Source organism: Sphaeramia orbicularis, chromosome 11 (genome assembly GCF_902148855.1).
Source record: "Sphaeramia orbicularis chromosome 11, fSphaOr1.1, whole genome shotgun sequence".
Lineage (NCBI taxonomy): Eukaryota > Metazoa > Chordata > Actinopteri > Kurtiformes > Apogonidae > Sphaeramia > Sphaeramia orbicularis.
In genome coordinates, this window is record NC_043967.1 from 42,894,301 (window position 1) to 42,914,812 (window position 20,512).

The window sequence follows — 20,512 nt, forward strand, 5'->3', positions numbered from 1 at the left end:
AAAAGTTCTTTAAAACCATTGTTAAAAAAAATGCATACATGTCATTCACATAATTCATATATACACAAAGTTGCTGTATGTTTACAATGGATGTGACTCATAAATGTATTTAAAATCCAGCTCATTAAGAGAAATCAGTAGCACCAAGTGTTCCTGTGGGTCTTCTCCACTTTATTTTTAAATGATTCCTGTGTTTTTACATGAAGTGAATATTTTGTGTGAATACCCATTAAACAACATATACAAATACCCCATGACGGATCTACAAAGAGGCCTTGAGTGCAGTGAGGTGTGTCCAGTTTTTACTTATGGTTTTTTTAACCACAAAAAACTCTCAGTTACTCCATCTTGTCCAGTAGCTGCCGAATGTCTTCTTGGCCACGGTAAATTCTCTTCATTCCTCTTGGAAGATAACGACAGGATGACAGATTGAGGTAGTTGAGAGAAGTTGTTTGGCTAATTATTGACCTGAAAAACAGAACAGATATTCATTTACCTTTAGTGACACGCTTGTAAAGAACACATTTACCAAATCTGCAAGGTTTAGAAATGTGAATCCAGTTTACACATAGACTGGATTCAAAGCATTAGTTCGGTAATGTACTAGATTACAGGTGTCAAACATGCGGCCCGGGGGCCAAATCCGGCCCGCCAAAGGGTCCAGTCTGGCCCTTGGGATGAATTTGTGAAATGCAAAAATAGATATTAAGAAATTAATCATTTTAGTTCAGGTTTCACATGCAGACCAATTCCATCTCCAGTGGGTCAGACCAGTAAAATACTATCATAATAATCTATAAATACTCACAACTCCAAATTTTTCTCTTTGTAAATGTACATATTTTCATGTATTTACACAAAAACAAAGTATAATTTCACAAAAAATGTGAATAATCTGAACAAATGTGAAGAACCTGAAATGTCTTAAAAAAACATAAGTGCAATTTTAACAACATTCTGCCTGATACTAAATGTTTTGTGCATTTGTAGATCCACTGTAATCTGTACATTATAATGAACATGTGGAAATGATAAACTGAGGCAGAATATTGTTAAATTTACACTTATTCTTTCAGTTTGTTCATGTTATTCACATTGTTTGAAAGGACAGTTTGTAGATGTAAATATTTTCATTGTTTAATTTTAGTTTTTTCACTGTAAAATATAGAGGAAAGTTTGGAGTTGACATTATTTATATATTATTATGTTATTATTTTACTGGTTCGGCTCCCTGCAGATCAAATTTAGCTGAATGTGGCCCCTGAACTAAAATGAGTTTTACACCCCTGTACTAGATAATTAATTTACTTTATACGGTTGGAACGGTCAAACATCATTTCCATCATAAAACTGATCCAGCCTTGTTTAACCTATAAACACCCTAACATCCACTGTCAACCAAAACCATTCACTGATCTAAAGTGTTTAATATCTGTTGATCCACTAATCCTATTAATGCATAAAATAACTGGTGTAAAATGCAGTTTGTCATCTTTTCATGGTCATCAGATATGACCCATTTGGACGTTCAGAGGCTCCATAGTGAACGTGGAAACACCATCATCTTCTACAACATTGATTCACCAGTAAAATCAATGGAGTTTGATCAACGACAGTGGATGGAGACACGTAGTTTATGTTCAGTTAATGATAGATTTCACTGAAAAAGTCACTTTTTCTTCTGTTTTCTCTGTTTCTAATCTAATAACTCAACTTTAATCTGAGCTTTAATGAACAGCTACATGATCAGTGAATTGAATATAGGAAAATACCTGATTTTCACAGAAAAACCATAAAAAAAACAGAAGATAATATTACAATAAATGGTGATAACTCACTTAAGGAAGGTTAAATATGGAGGAAAAATCATTTGGGAACTGACACAATAGTAATACTGGGTCCTTATGGTTTAAAAAAAAGCATAATTTAACACTTTAATTTTAACTCATCACTCCCATATTTACACGTTATAAGTTGTATAGTTTCCAGTTGGACTGGGAGATAATTATACTTAACACAGAATCATATCAGACCAGTTTAATATTGACCTAGAAAGATGACAGATAGCAAAAAAAAAACATCTTCACTGAATTTACATGCTAGACTGTGATAATCCATCAATTTATGTTTCTCTGATCTTAAATTGCTCTAATTGTCTAATTATTACCTCCACCAAGGAACGGCAGATGTTTTCATCTGGGTTTGTCTGTCTGTCTGTTTGTTTGATTGATTGACTGTTAGCAAGATAACTCAAAAAGTTATGGATGGATTTGGATGAAATTTTCAGGAAATGTTGATACTGGCACCAGGATGGTGGTGATTGGGGGAGGGGGGGAGGGGGGGAGGGGGGGAGGGGGGGAGGGGGTGGGGTTGATCTGCCTTGGAGGAGGTCTGTGCTCTGAGTGCTTTTCTAGTTTATTCTATATTACTCAAAAACAAAGGGACAAAGATGGCCAAAAAGGTGTGAGAATTTCTATTTTATGATTTACAAAATAGACAAACAAGTCAGAACAAGTTGATTTTGGCAAAGGACAACCGCTGATTGTATAAATTTGAATAAACAGTCATTATTTAATAATTACAGTAATAATTATTTTTATTCACAAAGAATGTAGCATGGAACCCAATATGTTATTTGGGGTGATTGGATGAAAGATGAAAGTCTGTTTTTTTTTTCTGATTTGGAGGTATGGAGGTTGGTGCACACCTAAAAAGTCTTCAGGGGACAGGTATGTAGGAGCACGAAGTACAAGTGAAGAAGAAAAAAGGTATCCCGCACACTGTCCATTCAGCTTGCAAAAAACTTTAAAGTTTTATACCTTTTTTTCTTCTTCTCTGGTATTTCTGATTTAAAAACACTTGAAGAAAGGGTTAACTTTGGGTTAAGAGGACGTACCTGAGAGCAGGCGGTGTGATCCTGGTCCCACTAAGGTTGAGTGAACGCAGGGTATCGGCGTCTGTGGCCTGGGTAAGATGACTCATGGCCATCTCCAGGTCATCTTCACTGAACAGCTGGTTTGCGATGTCCAGTTGCTGTAGTGTTTGGTTCCATTTCTGGGTCAGCAAATGAAGTCCCTTCTTGGGCGTCGATAATCCAATACTGCTGCTGAAATACTGACCCCAGAACAGACACTCCAGCTCTGCAAAATTTACAGAAAGGACAAGAGGACGACACAGATTTATGAACAGGTTTATGATCGAGACAATGGATACAAACAGATGAGTGACTTTCACAAATCTAGAGTCAGAGTAAGTACTCGGGTCTACGATAGATTATTTCAAAATTACACACGATTTCATAATTAAACTAGAAAAACACTCGGAGAGCACAGACCTCCGCCAAGGCAGATCAGCCCTATCTCCCAGTCCCCCCCCCCCCAAATCACCACAAAAATTTAATCATTTGTTGCTTGTGTCAGTATCAACATTTCCTGAAAATTTCATCCAAATCCATCCATAACTTTTCAAGTTATTTTGAACACGGACAGACAAACAAACAAACAAACAAACCAACGCCAGCAAAAAACATAACCTCCTTGGCGGAGGTAAACATACCCTGACAGGGCAGAGCTGCAAGACCCAAAGGTGTGATTCGAGAACAGCCTCGCAGGTCCAGCACCCGCAGCTTGGTGGAGCCAAAAAGTATATCCCACAGTTCTTTGTCAGTCATGTAAGAATAAGAGGTGGTGGCTATGCACAGCTCCTCCAGCAGCGGGAAGCCTGAGGTGCTATCTGTACAAGCATTACGCATTGTTTTATGTAGCGGCCTGACATTCAGCATCCGGAACGTCTGATGGAATATGGAATAAACACACAAGTTTAACAGTGAGAAATCTGGTTTAAGAAAAACAAGACGAATGAACAACTGTCGTTTTTTATTGTTGTATTGTTATTATCTGATCTGTCAAGGTATGAAAAAGCATCTTCCACCCAATAGGTCTCAAACATGCGGTCCGGGGGCCAAATGCGGCCCACCAAAGGTTCCAATCCGGCCCGTGGGAGGAATTTCCAAAGTGCAAAACTTCTACAGTCAAGCCTGTGGAACTGGTTTTAGTTCAGGTTCCACATACAGACCAATATGATCTACAGTCAAATAATAACATAATTACCTAAAAAAAAATAATGACTCCAGATTTTGTTCTGGGTTTGATGTGAAAAAAGCAATATTACATTATGTCTATAAATAATGACAACTTCAAACTTGTATCTTTGTTTTAGTGCAAAAAATAACATTAAATTGTGAAAATATTTACATTTACAAACTATCCTGTAACAATAAAATGGAAAAACCTGAACAGATATGAACAACCTGAAATGTCTAAAGAAAAAAACTAAGCACAATTTGAACCATTTTCTGCCTGTTCCTCAGTGTTTAGTGTCTTTGTAGATCTGATCCATAATGCACATGTAGAAATGATAACTTGAGGTGTCATATTGTTAAAGTTGCACTGATTTTCCTGAAGAAATTTCATTTTTTTCAAGTTATTCACATCTTTTTTGTTTGGATAGTTTATAAAAGTATTTTCATAATTTAATGGGTTTTTTACACCATAACAAAGACAAAAATTTGGAGCTGTCATTATTTATAGGTTATTATGCTATTATTTTACTGGTCCGGCCCACTGGAGATCAAATCGGGCTGAATGTGACCCCCGAAAGAAAATGAGTTTGAGACCCCTGCAATAGAGTAAAACAACTTTACAACTGAAACTGTATTATGGATAAAGGTAAGACTAAAGGGTTTACGAAACTAAAATAATATATTGACCTATGTTTTGTTTGTTTTGTACTTACTGGATATGTAAGTTCTGCACTTGGTTTTGTATTCATTTTGTATCATCTTTGGATGTATTTTATTTGGTTTGTCTGACTTTATACAGTGTGACTTCACATTTATATTTATGCATTTGGCAGACGCTTTTTTCCAAAGCGACTTACAATAGAAAAAACAAAATAAAAGAATAAAATACAAGAATAAAGACAGAAAACACAATTAAAAACAGTGTCGTATAAAGGAATAAAAAAGCAAAATGCTAGACTAAAATACAATAATACATTAAAAGACATAAAAACAGCTGTACAATTAAAAACAGTGAAATAAATATACCAAGTAAAAACAACTGAATAAACATAATAATACATTTAAAATGGAAAAAAAAAAATCATGTGAAGGAATGCTTCTAGGACCAAAAAAAGTGTTTGTTTGAGGTACTCTTTGGAAAAAAAGGATTCATAAAGTAGATACAAAACTAGATATGACCATACCATGGTAATAAAAGCATTTTAATGTTCAAAGGGAATGCCTTGGAGTTTTTCTTCCAGTTTTGTATCTGATTTAAAATGGAATGTTTGAAAGTGCTAGGACAGGAGGTGCGCTCTGAAGAGCTGGGTCTTTGAGAGCTTCTTAAAAATAGGCGTTTGGTAGATTGTTCTACCAACGTGAAACGACCCATGAAAACAGCCTGGGCTGTCTTGTGCAAGGTTTATAGCTAGTCGTGTATCGCTAACCATTAAGGCTATTATTATTTAGGAGGGGGCAGGAAATATAAGATTTTCTTCATCCTGCTCCTTCTTGAGCATGGCTGTGTAAATGTTTGTTCACCTGATGATTATTGAATGTCTGCTGATGAAATGCACATCCATGAACGAAATAAATGAAATAAAATTAAATAAACAAGAATTATGGAGATATATTAGTTTTCAATTAATTCATAAATAATCCTTGTATTTTGGGTGTATATGAGTTAAATTTCTCATTTCTTAGTTGTTTACACCAGCAGATGTCTGTCAGAAGAAGTCCTATTTGGTACCACTTTTAATATTACACAATACTTTTTCTGATCTTTTTGAAATCTTGCCCCTAAACTAAACTCATAACAACAAAAGTAAAACTAACCATTAACAAATTAAAATGACTAAATCAAACTTCATGCATAGCAGCAGCAGGAAAATGACATTAAAAAAATCATTTGATATCTTGGCAAGATCGCCCTGGTGGCTGGGAAGGCCATAACAAAGAACTGGCTTAAGACTGATACTCTGTCGTATAAACAATGGATTTCAATCATAGATGATAGACTTGTCATGGAACATCTGACATATAAACTGAAGTTAAAAGAAAATCTCTTAATGAAAAACTGGGGAAAATGGCTGACATTCAGAGACAAATGTATCTACTAAGGGTCCTTAATATTCTGACACCATCACAAGCTGTTCTTTTCATCTGTTTTGTTTTTTCTGTTCTTTTGCTCGTTTCCTGCTCCTCAAGCTGAGGAGATTGTATTGTGCTGTTAAATGAGAAATAAAAATTGTTAAAAAAAAAAAAAAAAATCATTTAAAGACATCAGTTTCTTCATTTAAGTTTACATCACCTTCATATCAAGGAATTTATGTTGCTGTATTTATATTACATAACATTAATGAGACTCAGTAGTACAATTTGTATAGAAATCTGAAATACTCCATCTACCTTAAGTTTAGGGCACGCTGTCTGCAGTCCCTGGATGTAAACTGGAAGTTCACATTCTTTAGCGTCCAGCTTTTTATTGATCTCCAAGAACTCCAAGTCAGGACAGTATCCCTTCTGAAAAACAAATGTAATGTTGTGTGTTATCGACGATCATGTTTGCTTTTTATGTTAATACTCAAATTGAGAAAGGATGAGGAGAAATGGGGTCTTACAGTGATTGCAGCCAGAAGTCCGTCAGTCTTTAGTCCACAAGTGAACAAAAGTTGTCTGAGTTGCCTTCCGTGTGTCTCGAGGAAGGTCAGGAGTCCATCAACCTGAAACTACATTAAAGTATGTTCTCATCTGAGGCAAGAATCGCAATATTTGGCATTACATCACATTCTTTTCATTTTAATCAAAAATATAAAAATTGGATTGCCTTTGCCACTCTTCCAGTTCGTAGACCAATACTCTTTAAATGGAAAGAAAAACACCCTCTAACATTTAAACCTTGGTTTCTGGATCTTTTATATCATTTAACATTGTAAATAAATTCAACATTCTATAAGAGGATGTGCCAATAAGTTTTTCAGCACTAGTATACAGCAAATATTTCATGTGTGTTTAGCCCAACTTATGGCTCACATTTACATAACAGCCAGTTAATTTGTAGTTTTTATCCATTTTCCCTCTTCGTTTTCACCTACAGTTACATAAATCCTCCGGTTTAGTGAACGTACACACCACATTATTGACTTGTTCTTCACATAAAATGAGCCTCAGGTAAAAAAAAAAAAAAATTCTTATTTACTTAAACAGATCAGAACACAACACAAAGGTCGATCAAAATGTAGAGTGTATTTCAACATAGGAACTATTTCTACATCCTGACCAAGAAAAATAAAATTCTCACTTTGTGCAGTAATCTACACCTGGCTTTTCTGCTTCCGTCCATAATAATATACATTATATAGACTAAATTATCGTCCAAAATTAACGTTTATTTGCAACATAGTATAGCAAACTATTACATGATCAAAAACAAATTAATTTTAGCAAAAAAATGTCTCCATTTTGAATGTCTGGGGTCGCCAGAAATTTATGATATTAAAATGGGGTCACAAGCCAAAAAAGGTTGGGAACCACTGCACTATGTGGTTAAATATAATGTGGAATTGTACAGAAAGTGTTTACTGCTGTGGACTGTTAAGTACCCTACCTCTGAATACTGGAGGTTGATGCTCTGCAGGGCCCGGCTGTGCACACCCAGGCTCTGGAAGACGTGCTCCGACACGCCAGAGCAGTAGGAGAGTGTGAGGGAGTGAAGGTGTGGACAGAACCGTGACACAACCTAAATCAAATCACAACATAAACAAAAAAAAAAAAAAAGCATATAATAAAGACAAAATGTATATGTTGATTAAGAACAAAGAATCTGTAATGTGATAAGTGTACTAATATTAATCCTAATATCAACACTGACTACATTATTTTATTTCATAATTGATAGTTTCATTTAGTTGTTCACTGAGCCTTTCATTACTATTTAAGAAATCATATTTTGCTCTTCTCTTGAAATCTAATAAGGTAGAGGCCTCATTTATAATATAAACTAAGTAAATAGTCACAAAAGACACCTATATAGACAACAGTGTTATTTTAAACCTATTAACAAGAGAAGGCATTTCAGTAAAACAATAAAACCTTCAGAATAGCTGATGTAATTAAAATATTAGACAAATTAATCAACTAGAAGTAAAATATAATATATACATATTGGGTCATTCCATCCCAAATCAACCAGATTTCGGAAAGTGCCCTGCATGACCCCCTCAGAAAATTCTGAAAAAATTCACACTTGTTCACCTACCAGATAAACGAACACATCCACAATTTTCATGTCATATCTGTAATAGTTTAGGAGATACAGCCCTTTGAAAATTTTTTTTTTTTTTTTTTTTTTTTTAATTTTGCAAATTTGCTTTTCGGCCGACTTTGAGGAGCTATATCTCCTTAGGTATTCAAGCCACACTGCTGAAACTTACTGTCTGGGGCGAAATCCCGCTGAAAAGACTATTTTGCATCAAAATAATTGTAGGTGCCTTCATGTTTGGTCCATGAGGCCTTGAAATCAGGCCAAAAGGCTAATTCTTCCAAATGTCCTCTCTCTTCAGGCTTGCACTGTGCCATAATGGATGAATGTAGAGACCTAATTTTTTTTGCATGGATTCTTATGGTCAAGATGCAGCAATATACTGCAAAAAGACTACATTTAGATGAAAAGTGTTGCTGTGAGGCAATGAATAAAATGGGTCGATTTCAATTTTTCACAAAAATACTCTTTAGTTGAGCACCCAAATTACCATGTGGCCAGTTAATGAAAATTTTTACATTTTTACCATGTCTTCATATATGTTTCAAGATGTTGTGAACAAAATTTTAGCTTTGGGATAGAACTGGTTCTATTTTTAATATTTTTTTTACTGCATGACTATATTTTCTTCAAACTGTATACAAACGTAGGTGTAAATGGCATTTTTAACAGTATAATGGCATTGATTATTGCACAAGTTATGATAATGCTCAAGATATTTGAACTAGGGTGTGGAACTGCATGATGGTTCAGATAGAATAATTATAGATTTCCCAGAACTGGCTCAGGTTGATGCCTGTAGTAGAGACTTCTGGAAAATTGGATGGAGCTGGCCAGTTGACCCGACTTCACCAGGGTCAATGACATAAATGTAGCTAAGATTTCCCAGATTTTTTATGATGCTGGCCAGCCTAATTTTGGGAATTCTATTCATAATCCTGAACAAACTTCGTTTATCTGGCAGGTGAACAAGAGTGAATTTTTTCAGAATTTTCTGAGGGGGTCATGTGGGGACCATTGGTTGAATTGCCATGGAATGACCCTATTGAAAAAAATAAAATGAAGCAAGTCAGTTTTTTTCTGCATACTGTTCCAAGTTGAAGGTACATGGTGTATGAAAGTGGATTTTCTGAGATCAGCTGCTCTGTTGGGGCCCATATGTGAAGAAAGTAACAAGTGATGGCTGGGTAAGTAAGACATGACTAAGGGCTTAGGACATTTTGAAGGAGTAGCCATAACATGATTTGAAAAAGTAAAAAAATCCATCTTCAAATCCAGAAATCCTCTGAGAAGAAACCCTGACTTACTTCAACTGCATAGCTGACATTCTTTATCCAGTGACACAGTGAAAACTCTCGCAGCTGGGAGAATCTAAAAAACAAGAAACACGGTTTTTCATTTCATTTTCAGGTCAATCCAAGATTCAACCACTAACCTAACTGAAAACAAACATGGCAGACGACAACATAAAGTAGGCCAAATATTCAGCCAAACATGTTCAGAAAATCAAAACTACATACCTGTGCTGAGCCAGCCAGTCTATAGTGTCCTTTATCTTTTTCTCAGTTTTAGGCAGCTGGCTCCTCCTCGGCTCAATCCAGCAGTAACCGATAGTGACTCTACGCCAGAGGACTGGACTGGAGGCAGCAGCGTTCCACAAACGACACACGCTTCCCACTCTGCAACAGAAACATGCAAAAAAGTGGAGCAGATGAGGATGGAAAGTCTGCAGATGAACTGTACTGAAGTGAAATGACAACGCAAACCAACAACAGTCTGTAATTAAGGGTAATGTTATCAATACAGCAAGAAAAATGCACATAACATCACATATAATAATTAAGGTAAATGATAATGCTTTAATAACTTGTTTAACATTTAAGGGTCCCCATTTATAAGTTGAGGACTGCTTCTGGGGTGTCCTCTTACAAAATGTATCTTGTAAATGAACTGTTGATCTTAACTGTTTGTAATAATTTTGTAATAAATTGATTGATTGAACTTATTTTTGTGACATTTGCATCACACTCCACTTTAATTATTATTTATTTCTACTCCAAAGCAACTGATGTAAAAGCACAAAATTAACTGTAACATAATGTAACTCAACTGACAGTGTATGGACAAAATTTAAAGAAAGGCAGGTAGGTGATGCTTTGTATAGATGAATAAAAAATGTTTATAGAAGAATACAATACACATCAAAAGAATGAAATGCATAACATAGTAAAAAAAAAAAAAAAAGTCTGTTCATCGTATAAATCTTGTTTAATACCAGAAACATGTAAGGCTATATATCATTTGATTTGTATTTATATTGTTTTTTCTTTAGATTATTATTTCAGTTATATTGTATTTTTAATTCATTTTTTCCTGTGTATTGTTTACTTCCAGGTAGGTACTTACATAAGTCTTTTTTGGCTTCCATCCTCTCCTGCACAATGGTGTTACTTGCATGAAAATCATGAAAACTTTTTATTTTGTTTTTTTTAACTTTTTCACTTGCTGTCTATGATGTGCAAATAATCTAAAAAAAAATTATAATAAAAATAAAAAATAAAATAATTATTTATTACCTGCAAAGAAATGGTACAGCACCATCTTGGACAACGACCATCTGAAAAATATTGACGAGTACCTCCTCAGGGACACTTTCACCCCATCTGTTGTCTGTTGGTTCCTGTGGCACAAAAGCAAGTTCCTCTTTCTCCTTTACCGCTGGATTATTCACCACTTTAGGTTTAGGACGAACTGTCTTTTTTTTCTTAATCTGAATGACTTTCTTTTTGTTTTCTGTTAACTTTTTCTTCTTGTTTCCCTTCCTCTGAGTGGTCCAGTTTGAGCTGTTGTACTGAGAAGTGCTGGATATGACAAGAAGCATATCTTCTCCTTCATGGACAGTGTATCCAAGCTGAGCAGACCTGCTAACTCTCTTTTTTGGCTTTATCGCTTTCTTCTTTTGAGGCACATCTGATTTCCTCTTTAAAGCTGGTTTCTGTGATGCTGGTTTCTTTGTTCCCTGATCTGGTGTTTTTGATGTGCTGGGTTCAGCCACTTCATTTCCTTCCTGAGATTCTGCTTTGAAGGAGTCCATCGCTGCTGATTTCTAATATTTATCACAAGGCTTATTCAAAGAAAATCCGGGTTTGGAAAACAAGTAGCATAGTGGAATCTGAAAATGGAAATCATAAAATAAGATTAAGCCATAGTTGTGCATCTGATTTCATCTAATGTCATGGAAAATACAATGAAGAGAAAATAAATAAAGAATGTACTTAGTGACTGGTAATAGTTAAAAAGTAAACAATACATCCACATTCATTGTGTTAGAGTTTCAAAGCTGTGTACACAGTCTTAGCAGAGTGGTAGAGGCTTTTCATATGAGGAAGAGATAAATACAAAGCAGTAGATCATGCATCGACACCTGCTCTGTTTACAAATGTTTTGATAATGCTACAAAAAATTGCTCCTAGTTAACCAGCACTGCCAAAACTAATATGCATTCTAGTGTCTAAAGCAAAGACCCCAGTCTGGTCAAACAAATCCAGTGCTGTACTAATCTCTGCACACATGTACTGTATAAACTGTCTTGGTTAGTTCTATTGAAGATTGTAGCCCAATAGTTTTTACATGTACTTTTTTATATGTCTGGTTTGCAATTGCACAATTAGCTTATTTATCTATTTATTTATCTACTTATTTATTTCGGCTAAAATTTACTTAGGGGGTCAAATGAGTGGCCATTTTTGTCAAAAAAAAAAGTTGTAAGAAATGCATAGAACTGTGTTGAAATAATGCTAATGCATTTGTGCACAGACTACTGATATTATTTGACAGTGGAAGCTCTATTTTCAGAAATATTGGATTTTGAATAGCATGTGTATGTGAAAACTTTTGCTGGTGGACGGATGTGACATTACCCATGATGCTCTGGTCAGCACCAGTACTTTATTAGGAATAAACTTATATACTTACTATTGCTAATTCCCCTCTTATTCATAAATGTTAGTATTGTGGATCTAAAACAATAACAGCTGACACAAAAACACAAAATGTGGCAGTGGACGGATGTGACATGGTTGTTACGGATCCCATCATACTGATGCTCGGCAGCCATGTCACCGTTTCCACAAATGATCCCTGTGCAAAAACTAGGATCAGAAATATTTATTGTATAGTTTATCATCATACTAAAGAGGAAATAACAATATAGAATTGTTATTTCTTTATAAAAATGCTTATTATTAGAAAACTGTTGATTTAAAAAGTGAAGTGTGACATTCTTAATGTATGTATTGGTGTAACATAAGCAGGATGGATCAGTACCATACTCCACATTGCAACCTGTAAAAATAAAACATGTGATATGTAGTATAGAATCTTGTAAGAAAAACTGGGGAATCTAAAAGAATAGAATATTTGTCTTTCAGGTAAATTCAGTTAAAATATAACTTGGCCATTTGTGACATGACAATATAGCATTAATTGTGATGAAATTGGACATTTTTGACCTGAAAACATAGTTCATATGACCATCAACATGTTGCTTATTTATTGTATAGTTTATCATCATACTAAAGAGTAAATAACAATATAGAATTGTTATTTCTTTATAAAAATGCTTATTATTAGAAAACTGTTGATTTAAAAAGTGACGTGTGACATTCTTAATATACGTATTGGCATAACATAAGCAGGATGTATCAGCACCATACTCTATATTGCAACCTGTAAAAATAAAACATGTGATATGTAGTATCGAATCTTGTAAGAAAATTTGGGGAATCTAAAAGAATAGAATATTTGTTTTACAGGTAAATTCAGTTCAAATATAACTTGGCCATTTGTGGCATGACAATATAGCATTAATTGTGATGAAATTGGACATTTTGGACCTGAAAACATAGTTCATATAACCATCAACATGTTGCAAACTAACTGAAATGCTGTAAATTTGCATAACTTGCATTTACCAACACAAAGTTCCATTAGGGATTCACTTATATTGATTTCTTACACACAAAGACAGAAATAAGACCTCTAAGCAAATTTTAGCCGATACACTGTCTTGGTTAGTTCTATTGAAGATTGTAGCCCAATAGTTTTAACATGTACTTTTTTTATGTCTGGTTTGCAATTGCACAATTAGCGTATCTATCTATCTATCTATCTATCTATCTATCTATCTATCTATCTATCTATCTATTCTTCTTGCTCCATTTTTTTCTTCGCTTTCTCTTCTTCTCGTTCTATCTTTCACATCTTTGTTCTTGCTCTAGGAAAGTTAGTGTATTTTTGGAAAGTATTGTATGTGTTTTGTGTATTTGTATGAAGCTGTTCAATCTGAGCAGACTTTTCTATATCTGTCATGTTTAATGGTTTTCTTCCAGTATATTATGACTTTGTTATCTAAGTGATGTTTGTTGTGATGGTCGTTTGCCCAGGTCAACAGATGGAAATGAGCTTCTCTGCTAAACCTGGTGCATGCATCTTGGTCTTTGTAACTAATGCCAATACACACTGTCCTGTAACTAAATAAATAAATACAAATAATGTCATTAAAGGTCGATTGTTCGTAGAAAAACTGTTCCTTATTTAACTAGATATTACATTATCGCCTTCATTGTCCACATTAGCTAACCAGTGAACATTTGTCTTAGTCGCATCATCACACATCGTTAATAAGTCGCAGGACAGCATGATGTTACAGAATAATGCTTAGAAACCTTCTACATTGTTATTAATAAATTCTATGTTGTATTTTGAATCGGTTTCTCGTATTTTCTTTCTTCTTGGTAGTTCTTCTAGGTTCAACTGGACTTGTATCGCTTTCGATTGGAAGCAAAAAGAACGATAACCAGGGTAAATAAGGGCTTTCACAAACATCCAGGTAAACCTAGAACAACTACCAATAAGAGGAACTGCACAAATGATAACTTAGACAAATTTTTCTCGTATTATTTTGTGATATTTTACATTACCTGCTAGGCTACTTCATACACCGGGAGGAATCCAGCCACAATATACACCCACAATGCATTTCGCCTTTCGCCTACAATTGGTGGAGACCCCGGTAACAGCCCGCCTCCGACAAAACCGTCCAATCATAATCCAGCTCACTGTTCCGGCCCACGAGTCTGTTGTTGTGGGTCGAAAACGCAGTGTTTCAAGAGACTGCAGTTGCAAGGTAAGAAAGTACACGTTAATAATAACTACACTGCGCATTTGAAATTATTTCGATTGAAAACAGAATTTAGCAGCGCCCTTTAATTCTGCTGTTTTAATTGAATTGTGTAGCTTAGCACTTTTCCTGTGTTTAAAGTTGGCGCTAACATTAGCAACCAGGTCACAAGGCTAGTATTAGCATAGAGTTGCACTGTAGCATTAGCACACATTTTCGCAACAATGGGAGTTTTTTTCTGTGATTTCTGATCGTAATTTTCAGGTAAGAGACAGGTTAGACTGTGTTCATACGAAGAATGTAAATGTAATGGGTTATACAGTCTAACGTATTTAACGCTTTGTTGTTAACGGAAGAGTGGGCTTTACCTGCAAATTTGCATGTTCAGCTCCTGCAAAGTAGCACAAAAAACCCACAATTTCCCTGTGCAGATTGTCTTCTTTTTTAAAATTTAGGTTGTGTTGAATGTTGTTGTCTGTATGCATTATTATGAGAGGTGCTTTGTTAGAATTTCTAACCTACTCCAGGATTGTAAGAAAATATCTGTATTGAAATATATCGCGATATTTCACTTCACGATACTGTATCGATATTAAAAAGTACTGTAACAATATTTTTAGGTATTTATTCAAATGCTGACATGGCAGAGGTTCATTTTTGTTTTTCAAACTCTTTTATTTCTATATTCACATGAGTATTTTGTTCTGTTGTTTGTATACTATAAAAGTACTGTTGTGATATTGCAGGTTATACATGTAGTTTGTTTTCAACCAATAATGCTGTTTTGTTAAATAATGGATCATTCAAGTATCCTAAAAGCACTTTTTACTGTCTGAAAGAGGCAAATGTTTGTTTTTTTATTGGGAATGCACAAAAATAATGTTCTGATGTTGGATGATTCAGAGACTGAACACTACGGATTCTTTTCGCAATAGAATATGAACACTTAAGCAGAATCTTAAACTGTAACGTCTGTAAAACATTATTTATTTGTTTATTTGTGTGCTTATTTTGTAGTGGTAAAGCCACATGTTAAAACTTTATTTAACCAAATGCTGCACTATAAGTTTTTCCAGAAAATAATCTTTTGAAAAAGAAACAAAACAAAGAATATCACCTTGTTAATAGTATCGTGATATATCGCAATATAGCGTATTGCGATCCTAGTATTGTGATTTGTATTGTATCACCAGATTCTTGCCAATACACAGCCCTAACCTACTCTGCAGTAAGAGTTACACACTACTTTTCTGTAACAGTACCATTCAACAGAACCACCTAAATCTGTTTATAACATGCTACAGTTATAGATACCAGATATAGATCAGCGGTATCTGATTTAGTGATGCGTGGCTGTGCACTTTGAGATTTTAACAAACTTTTTCCTTTTAGGTGTCTGCTGAAACCTCTGTCCACTGATACCAAAGGGAGGTGCATTTTCCAGTACAAAAGTCTAAGTATGATACTTCTGTTTTCCACTGAACATCCTTTTCCTTATGAGATCACACATTATACAAGAGACAGCAGTGCAACACACATCTTGGGTTGAACTTATCTGTTGTTCTTCTGTTTTAAACAGGTTATAATGGAAGAGGGTGGAGATTTCTCTCTTAGTGGAAAACTGGCTGTAACTGAGACTAATCTGAGTAAGTCTGAAAAGATGTAGACAAACTTCATTTGTAGTGAATCACAGAAAGAATCAAGTCTTCTAATAGAAGCTGTTCTACTGATAAATTCATAACAAAAAGAAACTTTTAACCTCTGCATTTTTATGGGATTTGTAGTTGTCCTTAAATGTAGAATTCACAAAATGACCTTTCTTCCATCTTGTCTGTTTTTCAGGAGATGAGTACTTCTGGAAACTTGTTGCTGACTTCATTGGTCCTCAGACTGGGGAGGGGTTAGAGCTCCATACAGCACCATGCAAGAACAGAGTTTTGATTCAAGTGGGACTCATGAAAGAGGAAAATAACTTTCCGTGGATTGCCATTGTAGAATGGCTTAAGAAAATTTTCCCCAGTCATCAGTCAGCTGACTTTCGGCGTTTGATTGAAAGAGGCATTGCAACAACATTGAGTCTAGGAAGTGAAGCGAGGCTGATGTTTCTGGAATCAAATGTGAACTTTAATTTTGTTGGTCCGATATGTGATAGCATAGGAGTGGAACGATCACATCTTCTGGAAATGAGGGATTTTTCAGAGAGGGCGCAGTCAATAGAGGTCACAAATGGATTGATTGTGGAGTTAAGCAACTTCATTGTTAGGGAGAAAATTGCCCCAGTTATTTTAGTTCACTGGCTTAGAAACTTTAACCCTGACTATTGTAAGAAAGGGGATGTTCAAAAGGCGTATAAAGCCCTTAAAGGAAAGCTCAAAAAGTTAAAAATGTGCTGCCGCAATTATGAAACAAGAAGCCACAGGAGGAACGCAGCGATGGAAAATCTACTTCAGACCCCATTTGAACTGGTGCCAAAGAAGTACGATCCACGTAAATTTTTAACCAAGAAACGGATAAAAAAAGATGATGGTACTTATGAAAAAGTCAAAATCAAAGAAGAATTTGAGAGCTTTGAAATCATGCAAGGTGAAGGGCCTGATATGAATGGCGCAGTTATTAAGAGAATAATACTGAAAGAGACTGTGCCTAGATATGACGACAGTGATGAGGATTTGGATGTGTCCAATGAAGAAGAAACATCAGATAACAAAGAGGAAGTGTTGACCCTGCTGGACATTGCAATGCTGTCCGTCCAAAAGCTTTCCAGTGTGTATGGTGGGAAGACCCCAGAATGCAAACAAGTGGCCTTTGAACTCCTCAAAAATCAATACATTATGACATGTAAGGAACATCCAGCAATGGTAGATTTTGAGAAAAATCTCAAATCATTGTCTCATTCTCTGGCCTCTCCTGTGTTGTTTTTAAATTGCAATGCTAATTTCCTGGTTGACTTGCATGATGCAGTTGAGCAACAGATTATGTGCTTTGAAAAAGAGATCATTCAGTCAAGAGGAGAGAGACTTGGCCGGGATAAGATGCCAAAATTTAGCAACTTTGTGAATTTCACAGAGAGTGCGACTTCACGCTACATTCACATGGCATGTGATATCTTAAGCCCTCGCACCCCTGATAAGAAGAACCACAGGAAACACTGGGTGGCTTTTTGTGAGGAAAAGAAAAATCCCTCTCGCCTGGCAGTGAATTCGTCAAACCGATTCAACAACTACTTCGAAGCAGCGGCGGGTCTTATTCACCATCACAGAGAGATCCCTCCCTTCTTCTCTGATTTGATCTCCCTTAACAGTGATGAATGTCCAAACGTTATCCTGGAGAGCATTGCTGCTGATGCAAACGACTCTATGATTCAGAGCTTTGTATGCGTTCTAGCCATCGTTTACTGCAAAGTCCTCGGCCCTTACTGGCAGCTACTGAAAAGTGGAAGCCAGTATTCACATTATGGCCGGTACCTTCTCTGTCTTTACCAAAAGTTCCTGGATTGGTCCAAAAATCCTGTAACGCTACTCGAACCTGAAGAGAACACAAATGTTTTTCTGCAGTTTCCCCTGCAAGAGAAATCCTTTTGCGGGGTTTTTAATTACTGCGGTGAGTGGCACACAAACAGAGACCTAATTAGAGCTTGCTTGAAGAGAGTGATAAAGGTGATAGCTGGCGTCACCGAGGAGCACCTGAAGGATTTCCTGCCCGGAGGAAAATTTTCCGAAGTCCCCTCACCAGAGTTGAGCTCACAGCTTGAAAGTTGCACATTCTCCGTCTTGATGGCAGAATATCCCTTTAGCCATACATATCCTTACAAGAAGAAAGAATCTCCCAAGACCCCCAAACAGCCCACAAAGAGGGAATTTTCATCGGGTAGCTCTCAGGAAGACAATGAACAGTCAGGTTCATCTGGCGACAGTTCAGACGAAGTCTCCAGTCAGCAAGTCAAAAAATTTGCGCATATTAAAAACGAAAAGACAAGCGGGGCATATAAGAAACAAGGCGTGGAAGAGGTTGAGCTGAACATGGACAGGAATTACATCATCACCACAGTGCACAGGAACGGCGGGCCGTGCAGGACCCAGCAGGATGTCGACAAACTGATGTTGCGTTTCGATGGAAAATCCAGAATTGAGAAACGGGAAGGAATTCGTTGTGAGATACTCTATCAAAAAATGATCCTCAACAACTTAGACCCAAACCTAAACTGCTTTTTCCGCAACACCACAGAGATGATGTTAAAGCTGAAGTTGGCTCTTCCACGTATTAAACCTGGGTATTCTCTGGTCTTAGCCCCTAGAAAGACTAAACCCAGACCTGTGGTTAAACAGACTGTGGAAGCTGCTCCGAGCCAAAGCAGTAGCACCAAGCAGCCTTAATTTCAGTTTGTATTAAAGATGAATAAAAGTGTGAATAGTGGATTCAAAGGAGAAGGGAAACTTATCATGTGACTTCCTCATGTGATGTTTACAACGTAAGCAGAAATACATAGTAACCCCAATCTGACCACACATGGAACATTGAACTGTGTACGTAAGATGCAGCTTTTGTTTGTGATGTACATAATATATTTTATGCAACTAGTTTAAAAGATGGTTAGATCATGTACCATCTATTTTTTTGTATTGTATTGTATTATGAAGAAACTATAGTCTGTTTTATACATCATGTACCCATTTTGATCATTTGGAGAGAACTCAATTAAAGTGGATTAAATGATTCAACATGAACTGCTTAACAAATGTCTTCTTGCAGTTTGCTCAGATTTTCTGGAACATTTAACTTTAAGAAACTTGATCTTGTTTTGGTTGGTAAGTGGTAGGAGTTCATAAATAAATAGATGCTAAAATGTAAAGTCCAAAGCAATGTCCAAAAAAAGTCATCTTTATATATTCTCTTGTGCTATAACTGGGTATAGATAATGTACTTTTGATTATTTTCTTATCAAGTCACTTTACACTTTATATCTACTCCAGTTCATAGGAATTATACAAGTACAGTCAAGACAGATTTCAAAGTAAGATTTTATATGTGCAAGAAGCATTTAAATGAACTAACAGTAAAACTTCACAGCACTAAAGGAAAAGCAATTTGAGTAGAAAAAAAATGTAATAATTTTTAGAAAGGAGTCATGTTTGTTTTTGTAGGTTAGCTAATAGGCCTGTATTTTTCAGATCTGAAAGGTATGTATTGTATCACAGCCATGTCATTGAGTTTATGTGCTTACAAAACACTTGGGAGGGGCTCAAGAAAACAGGGATATAAAAATAAACAAGGAGGGGCTGGATGGGGTCAGTGGGCCAAGACGTAAAGGCATTATTTAAGTGAACTCTAAAGCCCGGTGAAGATGCTGGAAACCTCTGACATAATGGGAAAATACTTTTGTATTTGTTCATAATACTGTAAAAACTTATATCTGGATGCACTTTGATATTCCACAGTAGCTTATCTTGTTCTGGGCTTAAATCATGTTCAATAATGTCAAAGAAATGTTTTTACTGTTACATTTTTAGATTTTTTTTTTTTTTTTTTAAGAAATTGATCCAGTGTGCCAACAACCTTGAGTAAATTACATGTAAAACAGGCCAAGAATGTAATAGAATAGGACTTTATTGTCATTGTTTTACTACAATGAAAAACAATTTTGCAGGATCTTCCTGACAAATCAGTAAAGATACATTAAAGTTATAATTTACATAAACATCTATTCTGGTAACTGTTAAATGGCCATTGTAAAGACGACTACTTAAAGGTGATTGCAGTCAGTTATTAAAATCTTTTGACATACGAACTGGGGTGCCACTAGTAATTGTGGGCCCCATGAAAGGTTAATGTTGTGGGCCCTTAATAAAATAAAAGTATCTGTAAATATGTTGTGAGGGGGATTTAATGGGAAACAGGAAAAAAATGTAGTGGGGGGGGGGAATTTGTGCGTGTGTGTGGGGGGGGCATGAAAACATTTAGTAGGAAAAACAAAAACAGGATAAAGATTTAGTTGGGGAAAAAACCCAGGAAA

General features: G+C 35.7%; 3 protein-coding genes across 6 annotated transcripts in view; 2 read left to right on the forward strand and 1 right to left on the reverse strand.

Moving 5' to 3' along the window:
- Positions 1-10,609, forward strand: part of eppk1 (epiplakin 1) — a 41,892-nt gene extending 31,283 nt beyond the window's left edge. Inside the window, exons 3-4 of the transcript XR_003936610.1 lie at positions 9,732-9,792; positions 9,888-10,609. The gene's annotated coding sequence lies outside the window, so the exon portion shown is untranslated. The remainder of the gene's footprint in view (positions 1-9,731; positions 9,793-9,887) is intronic.
- On the reverse strand, positions 81-14,370 carry fbxl6 (F-box and leucine-rich repeat protein 6). Of its 2 annotated transcripts, none has more exons than XM_030147351.1 (10): positions 14,303-14,370; positions 10,898-11,493; positions 9,842-10,000; positions 9,629-9,692; positions 7,668-7,799; positions 6,682-6,789; positions 6,470-6,583; positions 3,556-3,790; positions 2,897-3,140; positions 81-468 (listed from the first exon to the last, which is right to left on the reverse strand). In XM_030147351.1, the coding sequence occupies exons 2-10, from the start codon at positions 11,413-11,415 to the stop codon at positions 339-341; spliced, it is 1,704 nt and encodes a 567-aa protein (XP_030003211.1). In that variant the 5' UTR covers positions 11,416-11,493; positions 14,303-14,370; the 3' UTR covers positions 81-338. The 2 variants fall into 2 exon arrangements, with proteins under 2 accessions (XP_030003211.1, XP_030003212.1); XM_030147352.1 differs by having other exon boundaries at positions 10,898-11,467; positions 14,303-14,325.
- Positions 14,371-14,429: 59 nt separating this feature from the next.
- On the forward strand, positions 14,430-19,222 carry LOC115428702 (uncharacterized). 3 transcript variants are annotated; one of them, XM_030147873.1, is made up of 4 exons: positions 14,430-14,508; positions 15,895-15,959; positions 16,082-16,148; positions 16,345-19,222. In XM_030147873.1, exons 3-4 carry the CDS (start codon positions 16,088-16,090, stop codon positions 18,873-18,875), a joined length of 2,592 nt encoding a protein of 863 aa, XP_030003733.1. In that variant the 5' UTR covers positions 14,430-14,508; positions 15,895-15,959; positions 16,082-16,087; the 3' UTR covers positions 18,876-19,222. The 3 variants fall into 3 exon arrangements, with proteins under 3 accessions (XP_030003733.1, XP_030003734.1, XP_030003735.1); XM_030147874.1 differs by having other exon boundaries at positions 14,436-14,508; positions 15,895-15,955; XM_030147875.1 differs by lacking the exon at positions 15,895-15,959 and having other exon boundaries at positions 14,466-14,508.
- The last annotated feature ends 1,290 nt before the right edge of the window (positions 19,223-20,512 follow it).